This window comes from Labrus mixtus, chromosome 19 (assembly GCF_963584025.1).
Source record: "Labrus mixtus chromosome 19, fLabMix1.1, whole genome shotgun sequence".
NCBI lineage: Eukaryota > Metazoa > Chordata > Actinopteri > Labriformes > Labridae > Labrus > Labrus mixtus.
This window is the reverse complement of record NC_083630.1, coordinates 6,629,739-6,646,929: the sequence shown is the minus strand read 5'-3', so window position 1 is coordinate 6,646,929 and position 17,191 is coordinate 6,629,739. Positions and strand designations below refer to the sequence as shown.

At 39.5% G+C, this 17,191-nt stretch overlaps 1 protein-coding gene across 2 annotated transcripts; it reads left to right on the top strand.

The window, feature by feature from the left end:
- The first annotated feature begins 253 nt into the window (after positions 1–253).
- Positions 254–15,777, top strand: tlcd4a (TLC domain containing 4a). Of its 2 annotated transcripts, XM_061064853.1 has the most exons (7): positions 254–591; positions 3,437–3,606; positions 5,400–5,489; positions 6,636–6,694; positions 6,906–7,000; positions 11,995–12,068; positions 12,417–15,777. In XM_061064853.1, exons 2-7 carry the CDS (start codon positions 3,452–3,454, stop codon positions 12,733–12,735), a joined length of 792 nt encoding a protein of 263 aa, XP_060920836.1. In that variant the 5' UTR covers positions 254–591; positions 3,437–3,451; the 3' UTR covers positions 12,736–15,777. The 2 variants fall into 2 exon arrangements, with proteins under 2 accessions (XP_060920836.1, XP_060920837.1); XM_061064854.1 differs by lacking the exons at positions 254–591; positions 3,437–3,606 and adding an exon at positions 3,625–3,784.
- The last annotated feature ends 1,414 nt before the right edge of the window (positions 15,778–17,191 follow it).

Below are 17,191 nucleotides of genomic sequence, written 5' to 3'. Positions count from 1 at the left end.
GCAGTGAGTGCTTCAGCAGCTATCCTGTCTGATTTCTCCCCTGGATCAGTTCAACAAGCCTTGGCTATAAATAGAAACAGTGAGTGTTCTTGGGCAGACCACTGTGGTAGTGTGTGTGTGTGTGTGTGTGTGTGTGTGTGTGTGTGTGTGTTCGAGTGTGTGTATCTTTAAGAATTCAGCTGTAACTCGAGCCCTACAGGCTAGAGAGAGAGGGGGGAGAGAGAGAGAGAGAGAGGGGGAGAGAGGGAGAGAGGGAGAGAGACACCAGTCACCCTTCATCGTTTCTATAATCGAGCGTCGAGCTGCATGATCTGCACCTCTGCAATTACGCATGTTCCGTGTTGGGTTGGCTTCTCGGTAAACAGCGCAGCGCTGGCGCAGGCAAACAGCTCCGGGCTCGCTGCTGCTGCATCCCCCACAAGTTGTTAGCGTGTGTGGAGGCAAGAGGCGGGCTGGCTTGTTTATCAAAAATGACTCGACATGGCTGTGGCTTCTTCTTTCGCTCATCACACTCGGCTTTGCGAGCGACCGTGGAAACCATGACACGTTAAGTGAGAGTGAGGCGCAAATCATCTTGATGAAAGTCATAAGGTAAGTCAACTTTGGATCGTGTATATTTTCACACCACGGTGATATTTTTTTTTCTTCCTCCACACATTTCCCAGCAACAGCAGCTGGCCAAGCAAATGCGACGTGAATTGGCCTTGTGTGTGTGTGTGTGTGCTGTTTTATTATGCAGCCTACCGTTCTCCTTTAGAGAAACCTGTTTACACCAACAGTGGGTTTGTCCTGCATGTTTGTTTTCGGATTCTTTTTTGACAAGCATCTCTTAAATGCGATCCGGGGATGCACATAGCCGAGTTATTTTCGTGGAGCTATCGTTTCCTCTCGTCTTACGCAAGCGCATGTCAACCTTATGCAGCCTACCAGTCGTTATAGAAACATTCAAGTGGAAATAAAAACAGTCTCCTATGTGGAAACATGTTCAGTCCCATTCTGTGGAAATAGACATCACTCACAAGAAAATTAAGCCTGCCTTGTAGGCGGGTCAAAACACAATACATCTGAATAGGTCTGAATAACGCTGCATGTTGAATTGCAATTAATTCCTCTTAACTCTTAATGTTCACTTTGTAAATGTATTTTCATGTCTGATAGGAAAGATTGACTATTTCTACAGTTTGTTTTAAGAGCAAAGGGGAAATTTGTGTTTTTTTCTCTCTCAAAAGAATTGTATGATGATTTTTCCACGAGTCTTAATTGTTTTCATAGTAATAGTAAACACTTTCTATGAAACATGACAGGTCTATCTTTTAATTAAGGCAAAACAAGTCCTCCAGGCTTAACAGATTTTAATAGGAAGTGTGTGAGCAGGTTGTTTTCTCTTACCTAAAAAGCAAACAAACTGGTTTTATTGTTTACGTCTTATCGTTGCTCATAGTTTCGTTGGCTCATTAAAAGTGTTGCAAGTTCACCTTTGACTCTGCGAAAAACACCGTCACCACAACAACCAATGTGTTTGTTAAAAAGTATTTTTGTTGATGTGGACTTGTCTGCTAAGACTGCTTTGCTGTCCATTGTGTTGCAGCTGTTTCCTCTCCTTAAGTGACCTTTGTAACTGTTTGCCCTTGGTAACAGGGTCATGCCCGTGACTTGCAAGATATAAACATGCATGTGTGCACCTTAAACAATCTTTCACTGCTCTTTGTAAGGCTAGCTGAACTTAGCCTTACTTGGACATGTATATATCCCGTCAGTAAAAGTCATAGAATAGGCTCCTTAAGTGCCCATCTTATAACAAAAAGTCTCTCTGCCCTGCAGCATGCTACATTAGAGTTCTGGTGCTTACTGCCCACTAATGCATTACAGGCAGGCACAGGGGGAGGCCTCTGTAGAAATTGGCCTTTCAGTTCCCCTGTGGCTTTTTTCTTGGCCACAGTGCTTCTCTGAAGTTCACTGTTTGCCTTTAAGCATTTCTTTTTGGAGTAAGGCAGGGACAAAAGCATGTATAAAAACACAGGGGCCAGAGCTTCAGGGAGGGAGATGTGTGTGTTTGTGTCTCTCTCTTGGGAGGTACTCTGTTCTACTTAATGGAAGATGTAAACGTGTCTTTAAAATTAACTTGATTGGCCTCTTTCCAATGGGCTGTCACAGCCAAACCAGCCTTTATGGAGAGAGCTCAGTGCATTACTTACAACAGTTCAATACACTGGCTGCAGTGCACCTCTGTCACTGACATACATTTACTGGCTTCAAGCCAGTGCATGCAGAGCTGCAAATTTGAGACCTTTGTTGTCATATAAAGAGCACTCACGTTTGATCCACATATAGATATGACAAATAGGTGAATTTAGGTCATGGTAAAGGATTAAAATATACATCCTGTCACTTTAAGGCCTTGATTTTTGAATCACACTATAGATATATAATGGATAAAGCACTCATTGCTTATCACTCTTTATGCATTGCACCCAAGTTTTACTCTGCTAAGTAAAGCTGTTTAGTAAAAAGGGACCTCAAACATTAGCCTCTAGTAGATGATCTGGTGATAAGGATTTTTACATGTGTAGACATTAAGAAATGTGTTATTTAGTTTTAAGAAAGCGCCACTAGTCATTACAAAAATATTATAATTGATGTTTCTGTTTTGTTCAAAGATAGTATGACACGCATTTATTTTGTAAAATTGACCAGTCATGACATGCTTTTGTTTAATCATACACAAACTGGACCAAAATACAAGGCTTCTTTTTTGGCATGTTTGTTTCCACAAAATTCTCATCCTTACAAAGTGGGGTCAATGCAATCCAAATAATGGAGGATTTTTAATGATGAATAATGATGTATACAATTCAAATGTTTAAACATAGGGGTTCTGATCACTGATTCACAGCGAGCAGGTTTAAGAGAGAGACAACTTTCACTCGTTCACGTCTCTTCTCATATGTGTACCGACCAACAGAAGCATTGATGACAGTGGTGGAAAGTGACATCTGTGAAACATGCATGTGTGCCAGGATGTGCACTGCTCTGCTACATGCAGCTATAATCACGAAGTATGACTAGTTATTGTGAAAACAAAAAAGTCGCTTGTGATTGGTCATTTCCACACGCGAGACATGGTCTGTTACTACCTTCTCTTTTAGGTCAGTGGCAGCTCCCACGCACTTGTAGTTAAAAATTGACATGTCCTCTTCTGCCAGTTATGATAATTCTGTGACTCACTGTTGTCGTCAAAGTTTGCCAAATACACTCTGTGAAACTTTGGCTGACCTAAAATGATAAAGTAACGGCAAATAAAAACAGAGTCACTGACACCTACACATTTTCTTTTTTGTTTGTTTTCAGACCGTTGAACTGACACAATGGACGGTGGCAAACGTACCTAGTTTCCTTTCTGACGTTTTTCCCTCCCTCTCTCTCTTTCCTCCCACAGTTGGGTTGGGTGGCCATGGACCCATTCAGCCAGCTTATCCTCACCATCTCGGTGACCAGTTTCATCACCTTCCAGTGGCTCTTCCACAAAGTCAGCCCCTGGATGTCCACGCGCATCAGTCCCGGCTTCCTCAGCCTCAGTGACAAGCAGAAGGTGGAGTGGAACTCAAGGTGACCTGACGTGAACCCGATGAGTCGCCATGTTCACACGCTATGTATAACCCAGAGTGTCACACTGCTCTCAGCTCACATATTGGCCTGAGGAAGGGTTTTGTTTCAGCTTGGTACAAAATTTCTGCACTACACAGTCAACCCCCACATTTCCTGTGACACAGTTTCTGGCTCACTGGTAGGACGTCTCGTGTATTTGTCAATGTTTGCTCTACTGGCCAATGCAGCAAGGTGCCGCTTGTGATTTTGCATTTAATGAAATAGTGTATTCAATATTTTTCTTTCAGCTTTTCTTTAGCTGTGCATTTGGTTCACATTAAATTCAACCCATCCCTGATTGACAGTTAAAGCTTGCTTAATTTTACAGATCCCAAAGCCTGCAAAATGTGTGTGTGTGTTGTTGTTGTTTGTCTCCGTCATTCCTGTAGAGTTTGGTACCATTTAGTCACCAGTTTCACTCCAGACATCTCTTGAGTACCTGCAGCATGAGCAGCAGTAAGGCTAGTATTAAACAAATCCACATTTTGAAGTTGTAATCCCTGAAGTCAGTCTTTTTCAAAGAAGATTTCAAATGAATTAGCTTCCTGTAAAATCCTTTCTTATGCACTCTTCCACTGATACTAGCATCGAGCAAAAAAAACGATATGTAAAATGAAAGTAAATATAAAAGCTTTGCGAAACTCTCTACTGTTAACATCCGGCACATTTTGAACAGACACCATGCTGTGTCACCTTAGCCCTACCATACTTCAAATAATACTAAACACACCTTTTATAAGGCAATGAATGTGAGGACATTTATGTTTCTCTCTTGTACTGTATTAAAAAGTGTTTCCACATCCTCACTGTAGCAACAAGTAATGCATTGGATGAAATAGGCTACAACAACCTTCCTCTAAAAGTCAGATTAACCTTGTTGCATTTCATCACCAGAACAATTTTATCTTCACAAAAAAGATCCGACAAGCAGCAACGCTCGAGGGGCGCAGTGCTCATACTGATGACTCGATTATTTGATCAGGGAATGTCATCTGTTGTCAGGCTTCTGTGTTTTTTTTTTGTTTTGTTTTTTTTGGGGGGGGGGGGGGTACATGCTGATACTGACTAGAACAACTAGATTAAAATAAAAAGGAGAGAGAGGAGTGTGTTCGTGTCTTGAGGGAAGCAGAGAGTCTGCTGTGATCTTGAACACGATCAGAACAGTGAAAGCTTTTTACCGTCGATTGAAGGCCATTCACTCCAGCCTGCAGGGTCCGACTTCCTTGTGTCACTCATTTTCATTTCTGTCGCATACGCCGCTTATTCCACATGAGAGCACTTGTGAAATTGAAGTGATCACATGGTTTACGAGCAAAATGAAAATGAAACGATTAGCGGAGATGGATCCAGGCGCTGGGGGGGATCCCTGCTCGGGCTCATGACTTTGCAGATCCTAATTTAACAGTCTTCCAGTTAGTGTTGCTGTCATTCTGTCGCACTGATGGATGCTAAGGACTGTCTCACTGCCTTACTGACTGAATGGGACTGTGTGCTGCTCTGCCTGACCCCTCAGCAGTGTTTAATCTCTTACTCTAATTGGTCTGCATCTGTGTGCAGCCCTGACAGGCAATCAGTTGATTCACTGTGCGTACTAAAAATTCAGCACTCTAAACTACAGAGTAGCTCCAAGGCGCTTTCCGTGAATGAAGATGAATATTCATTACACCTTTTGGAAAGTGGATCGAACAGGAAACGACTGATAAGTCACACAGGAGTGGAACGTCACATCTGTCTGTGCTTGTGTTTCATTTCAGGACGGTGTCAACTTTTCACGCACTGTTGGTGGGAATCTTCTGTCTCCACATTTTGATGTTTGACGACCCCGTCAATGAAGACCCAGTCTGGTGAGAGTTTGGACATGAACTGCATTGTTTTACACATTCTGTGCTGCTTATTGTTGCTCAGCTTTTTTTAAACAAATATGATCAGGCTCTGGCAGGAGGGAAGTATGCAAAGAGTTTTCTTTTTGGTTGGGGGGTTGTCCCCTTTGACCCTTTCTCAACCCCCAAGCACAGGAGTGAAAATGTAAAGAATGGATTAAGAAGTGTGTTAAGAAGGTAGCATCCTCCGCTAATAAGCTGACCTTTGATTGGGTAACAAAGGATTATTTCCAAAGCCAAGGGGTGATGTTAGCATAACGCTATTTTCATCAAGTGGATTTAGAGGTAACCGAAGATTGTGTTTACATTTTTTAAAACTAGTGTGTTTGTGGTCTTTCTCAAAGCTTCTTCCTTTGTAAAGTGAAAGACATTATTTAAACATTAGTACATACAACTAGAGATGAAAAGCAGTCCTCCAATATTAGAACAATGCAGCTCCCTATTTCCATGTCTCCCACTTATATTTATTTACAATCTCATCAGAATATTGACATGTACATTTAGCTGCATTTTGCACTATGCATTGCATTTCAAAGCATATTTTTTAACATAGTTCTAATTTTAACAAGAAAGTTTCATAGTCACACACTTAAGTCACTTGCAGACGGTTTGAGCACTTAAGGAGCTGGTGCTAACGTTGTAGCTTATAGCTAAAGCTGCAGTCGTCATTTTAACAGATATTTCTGTGCTTGAAATGAAAAACCTCTTCGTGGATACTTATGTGACATCAAAAACCCATTGTTTAAAAAAAAAAAAAAAAGACAAATCTGAGTAGTAAGTCATTGTAGTAAATACAAAATGCATATCCACAAAGCTAAAACGGGTAGCTTAAAGGGATACAGAAGTGGTGAGGGGATGTTAAGTGAAAGGTGTCTGTGGTCTTGTCGGAGCCAAATCTTTTGATCATTTTCGGTTCAAAATGATGATATCTACCTCTGCATGACGAAAAGGAAAATAAACGTCTTACTGTAAATAAGCGTTTACTTATCCATGTCTTACCTTGTTTTCTTTTTTGATACTACCAGTAATCCCAAAAGTCAGAATTAACAAACACTTACAGGTGACGACACAAACCAACACACAATGTTTTGCTCTTTTTTTTTTCAACAGGGGAGATCCTACACTGGTGAAGACTAATGTTGCCATCACAACAGGCTACCTCATATCTGGTAAGCATGAAATACATGTTTTGAAAGTTAGACCTCAGACACATGTATGTATGTACAGTCATTAGCTAAACAATTGTAACAAACTTTATTTTTATATCAATTTGTTAATGAAATATTTAAAAATAAATTATTAATCAGTTGTATGCTCATAAAAATGTTTCGATTGTACCGATGACATTTGTCTCCTTTCCCCTATACTTTTGTTTTTCAGATCTGCTGCTAATATTTTACTATTGGAAGGCGATAGGCGACAAGTTTTTTGTAGTTCACCATCTGGCAGCATTGTATGCTTACTACTATGTACTGGTGAGTGCTCTATTGTCCAATAGCAGAAAGTGCAGGCAAGATGGGAAGGAGACAACCAAGGATGAACAGCTCTGTCCTTTCAAGCTGGGTGTTTTAATGTAGTGTCCATTTAGGAAGGGTCCATGCAGCTATACAGCACTGGCTGAGAGTGGACAAGGCAGGGTCAGCATAGTGTGTGGTGTACCCCAAAACTGTGAGAATACAACAGAAAAAAATGAGGATTTGGATGGTTATGGATCAATTTTGTGTGCCTGAGAACTTTCAGCAGAAATGAAGCATTTGCTTAGGTAAGTTAAAGAGGTTGTGAACCGACACGTTGCCATATTTTATGTCCACGAGAGAAAGACAGAGAGAGCTGCAGTGTTTGTTTTTTTCTATTTCTGAGGAGTTTTTGCTGTTGTTAGGTTGTGTATGTTTTAAGTTGTTATGTATTCTTAAGGTCGCCTGGAAAAGCCCCTGAAGTCCCAAAAAGTAAATGTGCTTTTACATTTTTTTTAAAAACTTTTTGGGACTTCAGAGGCTCCGCAGATTTAAGATGTTTAGCACAAACATCTTAGTGACAGAATGGTTAGCACTGGTTTCAAGTTGACACTCAGGTTATACGAGCTTTCATCGTAAAAGCCCCTTCACAAAAGAACATTATGATTGACCTTTGTTATGCCCACATTTTGCAGGAAGGCTGTAACAAATGTCATTCTCTATCACTTTTGGTCAATCAAATATTAGCTCGGACATCAACCTGATTATAGTATCATTACATATTGAAAGCACAAATAGGCGTCTCATTGGTTAACTGCTCAGCTGGTTTATCTTTAGATCTGGTGATAGTTTGGTGTACTCAGCATTTAAGGGCAGTGCTGTTCACTCTTGGTTTAATCTGAAACCCTCTAGGTCGCCAGGATCTGTGGATAATAATTTTAATAAATGAATGACTATGGTATTTTTTGCATGGAATGCTCAATGATGGTACTGGCTGATGTCCCCCCCCCCCCCCCCCCCCCCCCACTTTGACCTTACAATCTCTGTGCTTTCTGTTTGTTTTACTGACCCCCTTTAATGTTGTGTGGCTCTGACGTAAGCTGAACGTGTCTGAGCTTAGTGCAGCTGAATGCCTAACTGTAACCACTGTGTGCATGCTGGCAGCTCTGAAGCCTCTTACACAGACAGGGTTCCTTTCTTTTTACTGTGCATGCAAACAAACAACCACTTACCTGCTTATCTACAGTACTTTCCACCTGTCTGTCGTTATGCCAGAGCCTATAGTTCTGCCTCTTCTTTCTCTTCCTTACACTCCTCCTGCATCCCCCTATTGAGGGAAATCTGACTCCCACTCAAGCCACTCAAATTATACCGTCCCAATGACCCCTATATGATAAAGGGCATTCCCAGATAGCCCCGCCCCCCTTTTTTTATTTTACACCATGTTGAATGTATTGTCAGGTGTAATCTACAGGTTTGAAACTGTAATAGAGTTACTCAGTATTTTGACTCATATCATATACGTTTTGTTAAGCAAATAGAATCCCCTTTGTTTCCCTTCAGCACGTGTCATGTTTACATTTGATACAGAAAATTGAGTTTTAAAGGAGGTGTTCGCACATCCAATTACCTCATGAGGTAGATGCCTAGGACATCAAACTGTCACTCTGAAAAGAGAAAATCCCGCTCACTACTCTTGCTGAGCATCACCAGAGGGAACGAAGCTTTGTGATTTTTTTTTCTAATAAACTGGTGATGCTTAGCAAGAGTAGTGAGCAGGATTTTCTCTTTTCAGTGATACAGAAAATAAAGCAGATATCATGCAGTGTGCATTGCTCTGTCTCCAAGCCCAGAACTTGAAAAAAGCGTAACTTTGTCTAGTAATATGGATCCGTTTGACATTACCTTCAGCAAGTGGTTTGGACACATGTTTGATCTCAGTCCTGTAGTCCAGATTTACAATCCTTGCCATGTCAGCATTCCAGTCACTGGCTGGATTAATTTGACACGATATTACAATCTTACTTTTTCTGTATATGTAGGTATTTAAAAAAATAAATATACAATTTAAACAGTGTCACTTGGTTGGAAATAAACTAAGATATTTTTTACTGACTTTAAGTCCAGCCCTTCACTTGGAGAAACAGTGCAAGCACCTGTATCTGAAACAGTTATGTAAATGACATGAAGCTAGCCATACTGTCACTGGACACTCATTACTGTTCCCTCAGACCACATCCCAAATTCACATGGGATAAGATGAAAAACAACCGAGAGCTAACTATATTATTTTGGTCATATTACATTAACTGTAAATCATTTTCCAGTTTTTTTCAGTTTTGTGCCCAGTCAAATTGTGTCCGATGTCGTTTAAGTCTAAATGTGTTGAGTGTGTTTATGTGGAGGTATTCTGGTCAAATACACAATAAATTCCACCTACTCAATACAAATTAAAAAAATGAAGGCACACAGCCAAAATGAAGGCTAAAAGAACTCTATTTAGATTCGGGAAACCCTTTATTCCAAAACTATAAATTAGCTACATTTCCCTGGCTTGTTGGTATGTTTTGATTATTAATATGTCACTCACTAATGTCTTTGTCAAAACTGTTTGTTTTTGTAATTTAATTTGTTGTTTTTGTTTGTTTGTTTGAACCTATTAGTTTTTTCGAGATATGGAACATAATATAAATAATAATTGCGACATAAATATTAGATGCACGCTTCTTCTCAGTCTTCTAAGTGTTGCTTCTTATTTGCTTCCAATTGTGGTGGCATATTATTTATTTTCTTCTAATATCTCTGTCTGTATGTCTGTCTGTTAATCTGTCTCTGTGTCCTCTGCTGACTTTAACATAAATAGCCCCTTTCCAAACCCTACATGCAAAAACTACCAACATCAGGTCGGGTTGTGTCATCCCGTTCATGCAAAAACTACCAAAATGGTTGTGTGTCATTTTGAAAACCCAGAGCAGGTCTTGATCTAGATTGGGACTTCTTTATTCCTGTCTTGTCTGCTGCTATTGCTGTTGTGTTGCACTGAGCAGATATGATGCCCAGTCACAGTATGGACTTACCAGTTCCTAGATGTACTAGCATGCTAATGCTAGGTGGAGACTTCACATCATATGGTACAAAAAAAACAAAACTGTAACCTGTTTGTGTCGTATAGTAAGTATGTTTCACTGCAAAGCTTTTGTTTCAGCCCTGATGGTAAGTTTTCCTTTAAATGCATTCAACATCACGCTGCTAGCCAAATAGCACTGAATTATTTGTTCTGTGTGCACATTTGAGTGAAACTGAATGCTGTGATTTTGGACTTAATTTTGAGATTTAAAGCCTGAATTTTTATGTTCAGGGGCTGAGCAAAACCATAATGACGTGAGACACATATTTAAGTGCAGTGAAATCACAGCGCTCAGTCTCATAATGCACCTTTTAACGTGGGAACACCTAATTCAAATGTGTTTGTCTAACAGCACTTTTCACTATTCCAGTCTGTATGCTTAATATTCAAGGGTTACAGCTGGTTTCCATGTCAACATCTGCAGTGTTTAAGACGGGGTGTCCTGAATGAATGTTGGTTTTAAGATCGTCTTCAGTCAATCAAGCAGCTACTGAATATTTCAGGAGTTAGATATATTATCATAGGATCACTTCAAGGCTTCACAGGGGCTTGTGTCCAGGGTCAAAAACAGGTGTTCATAGTTTCCACAGACATCTGGAATAGTTTCCACATTGTTCCACTATTAGATCAGATAAAACCTGCTGAAGATGATCTCAAACCAACACAACATGGGATTCAGGCCCTGATCGTCTAAACAATGACATGTCTAGCAGTAAGTGCTTCTTACTCTGCATGGCTTTTGATTGCTTCCTTAAACAGTGGCTGGCTGACTGTATGGATGTACCTGTATTTTCAAAGGTTGTTCTGTGTTTCTATCTGCTCAATACCTTTTTAGTGTTGCAGTGGTATTCACATGCATTTCGTTGCTGTGTGGTACTTGCAGTGTGTTTTTTTTTTAACAAGACTTAAAGTATATTGTTATTGCATTGATGATTAATAATTAACTAATTAATAGTAAACTATTATCAATTAATAAATGCAAAAATGCTTCAATTAATAATGAGCATTTTTCAATCGCTTTTTGTGTGGAGTTGTATTAGGTGCCAGTTGATTGACTTCTTATTAAGATTTTTCAGTATAGTAGCAATCCTTGGCTAAGAGGGTAGTTAAGCATCAGGTTGAGTTCCCTCTAGATTTTCTGCCCAAAATTTCCTCCTCCTTAGAGGATAAACCATTTCTGTATTTGACAATTGTGCTGTGCCACGTACAAGCAAATGTGTCAACAGTCCACACGAGATGATAGTAAATATCAAAGCGATGAATTGACATGTAATGTATGAGTGCATCCATCCTCCCAAGGAGATTAACCCTTTTGATTCAAAGACGTTTCAGAAAGCAGCCACTGCAAATGAATGGCTTGACTTTAAATCGAGTACTGTTCCGCTCATGTTAAGTAAACAGACTACATTTATAGCTCTGATGCACTCTGTCTGTTACTTTGCACATCACCAGGTCTTTATTCTCCTGTTAAAGGAATAATGACTTTCTACACACACAAAAATTCAATTTCATCAGGCTGAATAATTAGGAAGTCAAATTAAATCACAGTCTAATTTTGGACCTCGAAACTTGAAGGAATAATTGTGAGCCCTGAAGGAGTAGGCTGCTTTGTGAGATCTGACATAGAGGTCTATATTTAGTGGAGACTCCATCTAAATTTAGACCTTTGTTCCCCCACACTGTTAAAGTATTTATTGTAATATGAACATCATATGGTTGGGTCTGCTGCTGCTGCCCTTGGAATTGTAGACGTGCCTTCGGTGTGTAGAAACTCTAAGAAGGAGGCAGACAAACAACAGCTGTATGCTTTCTGAATTAAATGATTTGGTGTCTTCTTGTTGTCCCTTTTCATGTTTTCTTGTTTTCTTGTTCTTGCCTCGTCCTTCAGGGTCATGGAATGTTGCCTTATTTTGCTAACTTCCGTCTACTAGCTGAGTTTTCTACACCATGTGTGAACCAGCGGTATGTATCTGCTCACACATGACCTGGCCTTTTGAGTCTTTAAATGCAGGATCAGCTTACAACATTTCTGGAGACTCCACGTCAGATCTTGTGCTAATTGTTAGGAATTTAAATGACATATAACCCATTGCTTTAAGCATGTCCTCTTTGTGTTCAAGTGATTATTTGAGGGTCTTACAAATCCTGTTTAAACCATTTATCTGGATTAAGTTACAACAAACCTTGGAGAAATGTCCCATAACATTTTGTATAAAGTGTTAAGTTACTCTTGACTGTCTTAGCTTAGCATACTCATATTTACTTTCTTTCCTGCGAGAACTGTTTTCTTAACTTTGTGTTGTGTTTCAGCTGGTTCTTTGAGGTACTTGGTTATCCCAAGTCCTCCCGGCCCAACATGGCAAATGGTGTTGCCATGGCCGTCGTCTTTTTTATGGTCCGCATCGCCGTCATGCCGGTCTACTACAGTCGTATGTATGCAGTCTACGGCACGGAGGCCTTCTATCTGGTGCCCTGGGGAGGCCGCGTAGCCTGGATCGGCTCCAGTATCTGCTTGGACATCATGAACGTCATGTGGATGCATAAGATCGCCCGCGGCTGCTACAGGGTGTTGCAATCGGCACAAAAGAGCAAGTCTTGTGCACCTCAGGAGAACGGGAAGATGGATTAAGAGAACATGATGTCATTGTTCAGAAAACAGACTAAGAGGAAATGACATCACTCTCAGTGCATTGGCGAGCAGCGGCTTTGACACTTGCCTGTCACTCCTGGAACGAATGTAATGAGATTTGACGATGGACCGTGTAACTGGCCACCCCTAAGCCATGAAATGACCTCTTAGCAATACCCCTTGTGCATGGCCAATTATCTTTCTCTTGAACAATTTCCCCCCACACACACAAAAGGGAGCATCCTGGGAACAATGGACTGTTTGCCCGTCCATAAGTTGTCAAAAAGTTTACTTTCTTAAAAAAAAAAAAAAAAAAAAAACCTGCTGAACAAAATACTTTTTTTTATTATTACTGCAATCCAGTTTCAGAATAAAAGTGACGACATGCGAGTTAATTTTGGTGACATAAAGATTTGAGGGATCGTTGAAAACGTTCAGTGATTTCTCCATAATGGTCAGTGCCATACAAAATCATTATCAGATGCCTGTTCAGGAGAGCATCAAGCATCTGTGTTTTTCTCATTATATCTCATGAGGAGTTTGCAGGAAGCTGAAATTGCAGGGATTTGACTGGCACATGATGGATTTACATAAAAGTGCTTTCACATAAAAGAGTATGGAGCCAGGATTTTAAGGAGTTATTGGAATATGTTGAATATGTTCTCTATTTATTGTCTTGCTTGGTATGAGGTGAACCCTTTTTTTTTTAAAGATACCATTAAAGATTACTGTTTTATCCAAAAGGGGACTTTTGCTTAAATTAAATGTTAAAAGGGAAACTGAATGTCTAAGCTTTGTTTATACACTGATGTTGAACATGCAAGAATATTATTTTTCCTTAAAGAAGTACCAAGGTGACACCAGGTTTTTAAATAGCACATTGCATCAACAAACACAGGTTGCAGACACTGTTTCGTAGGACACTGCTTTATATTTATTTCAGATTGCAGGTTAGGAGGCTTGGTGCCAGTTCAAAGTCAGTGTCACCTATAATGACTTAAACAGATAAAGAGAAACTGCTTTAGTTGTTCATCCAGCGTCAGGTTTTTGAAAGAGTTATATAGTTACTATCACATACTATTTCTGATATCTTTTCAGGCACAAATGTTTAAATTGACCGACCCCTGGGCAACTTTTGCCAACAAGCTACTTTGTTTTCTTTTTTCATGAAGGCACCGGACGTTTTATCCAACGATTTCTATTCAGTGTATGATTTCATGACATTCATTTGGAAAAAAAACAGACTTTCTTTCTGATGTTTTGATTTTTGTAAAATCTAAGACATGAATCAGTGTTTCAGATAGCTATAGCTCTGTGTATCATTTTCTCAGAGCATTGTGCTACAAAAAGCATCTGCCTCATGTTACATATGATTTTCAGTCAGCTGTTTAACACAATGTCTACTCCCACATTTATTCATCTGATGGATACAAGGCTGTGTTTATTTCAGGGGATACTAATATATATATAGAGAGGAGTAGTGAATATTCACATGAGAATATTTTTCTTAAACATGTTTTCTGACAAAGCCGTTTTATGTGAGTCATAGCTAAACTCTGAAAACAGGAACAAATCTTTTCAAACCTTTTAAAGACAGATGTATCATTTGTTCACATTAGAAGTAACCATTCATTGATGATTTACAAAACATGTACTTGAATTTGAATTGTAAACGTGTCTTTATATGAGCTGTACATCAAAAAGCTGGCGTCAAGTGTTTTGTGAAACAGAAAACAGGGATTGCTCCTTTTTAAAGCAATCCTTGCCCTGTTCAGCATTTAATTTTGTTGCCTTTAAAAAAAACAAAAAAAAAAAAACTTATGATTGCACAATGAATCTTTTTTTTTTTTTTTTTTTTTTTTTGTCGCATCCAACTCCTCACACGCTGAAAAATGTGTAGTTTTTCAGTGATTTCACATTTGTGTTTTTCATGTCTGATGCCTGTCCAAATTGATTCTTTGGCCTTTGTATTGGATCACTTTGAAATAAGGAATCATGGCTTTCTGCGGCTGGTTGCTTGGTTGTTTTTTGTTTTGTTATGGTTTTTTGTGCCAGTGCTCAAACCGTCACTACTCCATAGTAAAGTTATTTTTTCTCATCTCCATGAGCATACGACTGTGCCAACCTGCAACCATTGTTTTTATGGTTGACATTAATTCTGCTCACTCTGTGGTTAGTCACTGTACACTAAGGGTCATTTTAGTTTGGCATGGTTAAACAGTGTGAAAGCCGAACAGATAGTGTGTTTGGAACAGGGAGCAGGAAACAGCTGATTATGGGTTGTTGTCATCTACATTACATGTAGATATCACTATCTCACATCTAAGAGCCAGGGTGTAGTGTTTGTTGATATTTTACCCGTATTAAATAGAAATCATGCATTGATTTCAGAACAGTGGGCGACTTCTGGTAGAATTAGGAGTGGCTCTGTATGCATGGTCAATATGGTCTTCTAATTCATGCACCCTCTATAGCTGCATGTGGTATTGCATGGGGATTGCACTGTAAACAAAATAGCATATACATTTGCAAAACAAATTCTGTCTTTGTTTTCTATCTGTTAGTACATGTAAATAATGTTTTATTTAAACGTTATTCTTGTACTGTGCCACATAATGTCATCCACAGACGGTGATAATGATGTCATTTGAGCATCATAAAGCAGATATGAAGTATGATATCCAGCACAGAAATAATAAGAGGGAATACTTGAATACTAATCAGCACAGTTTATAACAATCTGGGCAGTGCAAATAGACATTAATCCTGTTAGCATTTTGCATTATATGCCTACCGTTGTCTTTAATTTATTAATCTAAGAGAAGTAGACATAAAAAAAAAGCAGATGCTATGGGGATACAGAGAGCGTGGCGCTGCTGTCAGCTAAACTGGTGTTGGTGTTTCTGTTCTGAATGTTGTGTGGAGGAGAGGTGGGAGTAGGTGGAGTGTTTAGTGACATTCTATGAATGTGTTGGAGAAGAGAAAATATTTGTCATTCACATTTTATGTTGTTATTTACAATAAATACCAAATTAACTGATATTGGGTGTATTATTTGGGTTGTTACTTGTTCTTGCTCTTGTTGTAAATGTAGATTCCTTTTATGCTGTCAATGACATAGATAAAATCATTATGACAGATTTTAGCCCTCATTGTCTTTTAGAACTTTGCTCAACTAAGCATTTGCGTGAAAACATTAGTAACATGTTTAGTATCAATCGATTTTTAAATACCAATCACCCTGTACTTAGGTCACTGAAAGTCCCATTCCCGCTAGCTGGGGGACTGTTAGCCTGGCCATTGGGTTCCGCACTCCAAGTACAGCTTGTGTTATCCTCAAGGAGGGCGGCCCGATTATGGCTGGTTCAGATGAGTTTTATTCCACTGCAGTCAAGAGAGATGGTCACAGGGACCTCTGGAAAACCTCTCTGGCTCAAGTGAGCTCAGTCCATCTACATTTAGGGGATTACTGAAACAAAGGCTAATCAAAAGACAATAGATGGAAGAAGACACGTTGTCTTTCTCTGAGGGGGATTTTCTGGTAGGCCAAACCCACAGGGAGGTTCAAATTAGGTTTTCAAGTTGCTGCAGACACAGTTCTCACTACACATTTATAGAGGCGCATAAGTAATGATTTACTTCTGTATAAGTCTATATTTGTTTGGGGTAGGGGTAGGGGGGAAGATACTGACTCTATCTTTAAAACAAAAAGGGCCCATGGATAGATCCTTGGGGAACGCCACATATCTTTCTACGGTCAGATTCCAGATATCTAGAATTGTGAACAGCTAGAATGTGACTGTTTAGGTTAACTCATAAACTTGAACCACCTTCACCCAATAAAAGGAAACAAAATAGCAAACTGTGTGTTTTATGCTTGTGATGTGCTATACTAAATTTCCCTTCTTTCACCAGCAGGGGGCCTATAGGCGAGTGAGTGGTGATGGAGTCGAGCTCCCAGTAGGCAAGTTATCAAGGCTGTACAGTACGTGCCCGTTGATTATTCTTTATCTAGCAAATGAGCTAGTAACCAGAATATCCTATTATTACAATGTATACACCTGCTGAGCAGAGTTGGTGTTTTTTTTTTAAGTAAAAAAGCTCAAATGTAGTGTAGCAGACCTGAGAGAGCAGTTGGGTGACTAACAAGTAAGCCTACATAAACATAGATGTAAAATTACCATTATCCTAATCAGAGCCCCCTTGTCCTCATTAGCCCACAACTTTCATCAATTCCATGCATGAAACACCTCAAATAATTTAATGTATGACACAAAGGCAAACTGAAAAGCTTAATATGCCAGTCATGGTTAGTTTAGCATTATAAACCTGCAATCCCTGCAGAAGTCAGTGGCCCAGTTAAGCCACCCCAGTCAAAAAAGTCTGGCTACACCACTGTTGAAAGGCCCAACACACAATTCTTGATTACAAATTGATGAAGTGACAAACTGTGAGC

Coding starts and splice junctions, on each gene's coding strand:
- tlcd4a (XM_061064853.1), top strand. CDS start 3,452: ATGGACCCATTCAGCCAGCTTATCCTCACCATCTCGGTGACCAGTTTC. Junction 5,490..6,635: donor GTCAATGAAGACCCAGTCTG/GTGAGAGTTTGG, acceptor TTTTTTCAACAG/GGGAGATCCTACACTGGTGA. Junction 6,695..6,905: donor AACAGGCTACCTCATATCTG/GTAAGCATGAAA, acceptor TTTGTTTTTCAG/ATCTGCTGCTAATATTTTAC.